The following is a 6,164-nucleotide window of genomic DNA, read 5'->3' as shown; positions in this document are numbered from 1 at the left end:
ATAAACCAGTGACCAGAGACCATTTGGTATTGAGCATGTTTCAGCAAATGTTGGAGGAGAGTTGGAAACACTGAAGAGCAGATAAATGCCTCCCTCCTCTGACTACCTAGCAATACATATTTGCCCTGCAATGTATACTAAGTTAGGGCAAAATATTTGTGCCTGATGAAAAGAAGGCTTTTTAGTAGATATTAAGTTGAATTACAGGAAAAAACTTTGAACATCACTTTATTATAAAAGTGAAGTTGTAGTCTGTTGGGCATGATATTGTTTATGTAGTCCCCAAAGTGGGAAAGTTTAGAAATGGAGAATTAAGATTTCTGTCCAGAGTTGTTCCCATAGTCACTGATGGAAAGGATGCAACTCAATCCAAATGTGCTTCAAATTCTTAATCTGAAGAATGAAAGACTGAACAAATCTTTCCAAGTCTTGGAAGAAAGATGTGAAAGGCAGTAAGGAAGAGCAGAAAGTTGCGCCAGAATCAAGATCCTTAAATTTTAGTTCCACATTTATTGTACACCTTTTGGCTTCCTGGCATTCTGGAAAGAACCTGGGTTGTGTTTTTTGTTTGAATATTTATGTTAGTAATGGTCCATTTATTAGGCTATATATTACATATATTTCAGGATTTGTTTCAGTATTAAATGAGATAACATACTGCCTTGGGATGAGTTCCTTAAAAGTAGAGACCGCACTTGGAATTCTTTCTCTGTAATTGATTGAGGAAACCAGGTTGAGACGGGGGAAAGGCTAAGCATGGACACGGTCCAGTGGGAGTCTTGATCCTGCCTGACCTTATAGGGAGCTCTGGAGAGTGAACTGCATCAAAGGGGTGATCCTTCCCACCCTGAGGCAAGGGAGTCAGACTGCTCTGACCTATTGTGGGTAAGAATAAAATCATAATTGGCTGTGCTGTTTCTTGGGGTAGAGGTATATGCTACCGGACAATCGTGACTCTCATTGGCAGAGGTCAACTTTCTAGGGAAAGGGGCAGCTGTGAGCCAAGAGTAGCCAACACTCACAGTGGCGGGGGATGGCTACACTGTCCTAGGAAAGGAGATCTAAATTGGGGATCAGCAGTGTTCGTTATTACTATGGAGCGTGACTGGTATGTGGGCAGCATTCAAGAAATAATAAACTTTAATTGTATTCTGAATTTTAATTTCTCTCTCTATTTTAAGGAGTTTATACAGTTGGCCTGACTAATTTTGAATAGTTGAAATAATGTAAGTTAAAGCACTTGTTAACGGAAACCATCTAAATAAATATAAAAAACAGATAAAAGGAAACATTTTTTCAAAGCTAAAATTCAGGAATTTTTAAAAGAGTAGTGACCAGAGAACCACTCTACTATCTTAGTTGCTTTTGGGAATGATGAGATGATATTCTATCCGTCACTTTCTATCCAGGTAGCAATGATTCTGACGATTTACAGTTCACGACTCTGGGCTTCCACATGGAGACAGAACAACAGAGATACCATCTATATTTATACACTATTACTCCTATTTTGTTATTAATTTGTGTTTAAGAATGAAGGACTGGGTAGCAGGATGGACTCCTCGTGTCATTGTGTCCATGTTCCCCACAAGGTTTCTTTTTGAATGGGGTGCCTGGCCAGTAGTGTGGGTATGTGGGCCTGTCATGTGAATTGACAGGCTTCTTTCTAGGAAGAATGAGGAGGGAACTGGTAATTAAGTTGCTTCTCTTTGTTCCCTGAATCTAATATCATTGAAAATGGTCTACTTCTATTAACTACTGATAATAAAAACTGAAACCATCCCAGATGGTTCATGTAAACTCTCATGAAGTTTACGTGCCCCAAGTTGGCTTCATATGCTTCTCACACACAAATACAGAAGCAGGTTGGTGAGAACAGAGGGAGGCTAGTGCAGCCATTCCACATGTGGACCTTCACTACGTTCTCTTGTGTTCTGTTCCTCTCACCCTTCGTCACCCACTCTCTTTCTCAGCCCAGAACCTCTCCAGGTTCCCACCCAGTATGTTCCCTCCATTCACATTTCTACTGTAATCTTCTCATAGTTCATTCTGGCCCGGACTTTTCCCCTCTCTGTTTTATCCATCAGTGTGCTCGCATCCACGTATCATCTACCTCATGGGAATTGTGATATCTTTCATCTTTTTATTACCTTTATTATTAATGGATTCAGGTCATTCTGCCTATAGTTTTACATTTCACTTCAGTGGGAATTTTAGAGAGTTAAGAAGACAGCACATGTGTTTAGTTACAAGTTTTGTATCAGAAGCCCACCCTAGTAACATTTAAATTTTTAAACTGACTACATAATTTAGTCTTACATGTGATAAACAATTTATAGGCAGAATCAAGAAATAGATCAGAAGCCCAAGGGAAAACTGATTTCAGGCTGGTACAAGTCAATGGAGTATTCAGAAGCAGTTTTTATTCTGACCTTGTAAAATCCCATTTTACCTGAGATTTTTCTCCTTATTTGGTTATTTCATTTTTTAGGATCCAATGATCTCTATGTTGCAATAGGTTCGGTGGGGAAGGCTTTTTGCTCAAAAGCTTCGTTTTATTATTGGGGCACAGGGCAGTCTGTTCTTGTTCGCTATGCCTTGTCTCCCACCCACATGGCACTGCTGTTTACTTAGCTCTGTTGAGCGTCACCATCAATATCTCTCACCATTTCTATACCTCTCACAGGTTCCTCTAGTTTCTGGTCTGCTGGTTGCACTCTTTCCACCTGTATTGAGTTCATGTAGGTTTACTTTTTAAAAATCTCTTTAACTACTTTGATAATCACTTATTTATATGTTATATTTTCTTCCACTTATCATTCTGTTCAAGTTTCTTCATAGATGGAGGAACTTAATTGTGGAGATAGAGAAACTGCATTAATTTTTTTTAGTGTCAGATTCTCATAATTTGGCACAATATATCAGTCTATTCTGAACACTGACAGTTGGAATAGGACTCTCACTTTCTCTTTTTAAATATAAGTTATCTAAGTTATTTTCTCCTAGGTTCACAAATATTAAACTTGTTGACATGAAATTAGGAAGCCTTTTCCACACTTTTGACTTGACAAAGAAAATTCTTGCCTTTAATCGTTTGCTTTGATTAATTAATTAATGACATGTGATCCAGGCTGACTTTAAGTATAAGTCTCTGATCTAACTTATTTTTTAAAGAATCAAATAAAGGAACAATCCTTTCACCCACTGTAATGCCCACATCCAGCTGCACAGGGCCATATGAGACTCAGCCCAGACTGAGACAACTGATCACCACTCCTCTCTTTGATGAACGGCTTTACTGATATAGAGTGTCTCAATGGTTTTCCAAAGTCTACAACGTTGTCTTCTGTGACTAATTTCTCAGTGAAGTAAATTACTCTTCTATTTCTACATAACTCTCCTTTCTCATGTATTTAAACTTAAAATCATTTACTCTACGGCAGGTGACGTCATCACGGATTCGGGAAGAAAGAAACACTTTCTGTTGGTTTTGAGATCACATCTCTCAAATGAGAAGGAACAGTTCACTTCCTTGGATCTGTGGTTCCACGTGTGCCCTTCAGGGGGCGACGTTGCACTAAGGAGGCATCTGTGTTCGTTGCAGACCATCCTCATCTACTGAGCCTCCTCCCTGCAGCTGGCTGATGTAGCTCACTGATGTGTGTGTAGATAGGGAGCTGTGACGAGAACAAGAGGTCAGAACACAGCCAGACTCCTTAAAGGAAGACCTCTTTCTGTTTTGGAAACTTTTCAAAGCCAGGGACTTGTCCAGCCCAACCTTCCCACTGCTCCTAGCTCCTGAGGCTCAGGGCCCTTGGCTTCTGTCCGCCCTGCTCAGGGCCCTCTCGCGTTGCCACTCCTCAGCCATGCTCCTGCTGCTCCTCCCAGTGCTCGAGGTGATTTTTACCCTGGGTAAGTAACATTCCATTCCTTTTCCTACTTTTGTAAACGTGACTGTGTTGTAATTGCCTCTAAGTAGGCTTCTTAGCGAAGTCTGCGCTGCTTTTACTTACACAACATTGGTGTTGCAGGAGGAACCAGAGCCCAGTCTGTGACCCAACTTGACAGCCAAGTCTCTGTCTCTGAAGGAGTCCCTGTGCTGCTGAGGTGCAACTACTCATCGTCTGTTTCACCATATCTCTTCTGGTACGTGCAATACCCCAACCAAGGACTCCAGCTTCTCCTGAAGTACACATCAGGGACCACCCTGGTTAAAGGCATCAACGGTTTCGAGGCTGAATTTAAAAAGAGTGAAACCTCCTTCCACCTGACGAAAGCCTCAGCCCATGTGAGCGACGCGGCTGAGTACTTCTGTGCTGTGAATGACACAGTGCCTGAGACTGCAGGGCAGCTGAACACAAACCTCCTGAGATACTGAGACTTTCTGTGACTCAAGAATTTGAAGTCTGCCTTGTATTATTAAATAGCAATTCCAAGTTTCTGATGCTTATTGATGTATGCTGTATCTTTTTCATCTATTTATTTTTAAACTAACTATGACTTTAAATTTAAAGTGTGTTTCCTTTAAGTAGCTTTATATATAGGGACTTTCTATCCACTATGCCAATCTCTGGTTTTGCATTGCCAAGTTTAGATAATTATAATTTAATGTATATTGATGTAATTGGATTTTAGTATACTACGTTATTATTGTGTTTCTGTTCCACCCTTATTTTTTTTTGTTGTTCTTTTTTTTTTTTTACTGACACTTTTTGGATTATTTGAATATTTTTAACAGCATTTTTATCTACGGACTTCTTTGGTTTTATATCCATATTTTTTGAGTGGTTGCTCTGGAGATTATAATACATATGACTAACTCTCCGGGGTCTTCTGTGATGTTGTACCTCTTTATGTAAAATGTAGAAATTTTTGTATAATATGTCTCTTTATTCAACACTGATGCTTGTTGTAGCAGTTCACGTATATTAAAGCTACATATATTGGAAACCGCACCATATAATGGTACAATTTTTGTTTTAAATAATTTTATGGACTGTATAAAACTCACTAGGAATAATAATAAATATTTCATGTTTAACAGCTGTTTACTAACTCTGGTATCCTTCCTTTGTTTCCAAAGTAAGTTTTCCTCTGAAACCAGGAGATGTGTTTGAAATGATGTCATTCCCTTCAAACTTAAAAAACTCCCTGTAACATTTATTCTAGAGTAGGTTTACTGGTAATTGTATTTTTTAGTCATTTGTTATCTGAAGATGTCTTTATTCTTAATTTGCCCTTCATTTGTGGAAGATATTTTTACTGGGTCTGTAATTCCGTGCCAACCATTTTTCTCCTTACTTTAAAGATACTGTTTCATTGTCTGTTGGTCTCCATGTTTGCTGGTTAGAAATCTATGGTCATTCAAGTAATTGTTCCCCAATGATATTAATATGTTGTTTTTCTCTAGCTGCTTCATATATATGCTATTTGTACACACACATACACGCAAATAAAATCGTATTGTCTTTTGTTGTCCTCAGCTTAATTATTATTTTTACATGTGGTTCCCTTTAATTTGATCCTGTTTGGGGCTTAAATTCATAAGTTTGTCTTTCTTTGAATTTGGGAAGTTTTTGGCCATTCTTCTTTCAAATATGATTTTTGGCCCAATCTCTTTCTCTTCTCCTTCTAGGACTCCAATTAGTTAAAACTTAGACTTTAGGACACTTTCCCACTAGGTCTCCATAGCTCTATTTTTTTCTTCTTTCAAACTTTTTCTTGATTTTAAGGTCTGCCTCTACCCACTAGATGCCTCTAGAATTACATACGCCAAGTTGTGACAACCAAATTTGTATTTAGATTTGTCAAATGTCTCCTGAGGGGAGCAAAGTCAAAATTAGTTAGGTTAGGTAATCTATACTGATCTATTTTCAAGTTGTTATTCTTTTCTCTATCATCTTCATTTTGCTATTGAGCCCTTAATGTGAGATTTTCATTTTGGATATTGTATTTCTCAGTTCTAAAATTTCCTTTTTTTTTCTTTTTTGAGATGAAGTCTCGCCCTGTTACCCAGGCTGGAGTGCAATGGCATGATCTTGGCTCACTGCAACCTCCACTTCCCAGGTTCAAGCCATTCTCCTGCCTCAGTCTCTCGAGTAGCTGGGAGTACAGTTGCATGCCACCATCCCTGGGTATTTTGGTATCTTTAGTAGAGGTGGGGT

At 38.7% G+C, this 6,164-nt stretch overlaps 1 gene segment (V, D, J or C); it reads left to right on the top strand.

Annotated features, from left to right (window-relative positions):
* The first annotated feature begins 3,451 nt into the window (after window positions 1-3,451).
* On the top strand, window positions 3,452-5,475 carry LOC116275948. The segment is given in 2 exon segments: window positions 3,452-3,912; window positions 4,032-5,475. Coding segments are annotated over 2 exon segments (393 nt in total).
* Window positions 5,476-6,164: the final 689 nt, after the last annotated feature.

The sequence above is a fragment of the Papio anubis genome, chromosome 7, assembly GCF_008728515.1.
Source record: "Papio anubis isolate 15944 chromosome 7, Panubis1.0, whole genome shotgun sequence".
Lineage (NCBI taxonomy): Eukaryota > Metazoa > Chordata > Mammalia > Primates > Cercopithecidae > Papio > Papio anubis.
The sequence above is the reverse complement of the archived record's forward strand: the minus strand, read 5'-3'. Positions and strand labels throughout refer to the sequence as shown.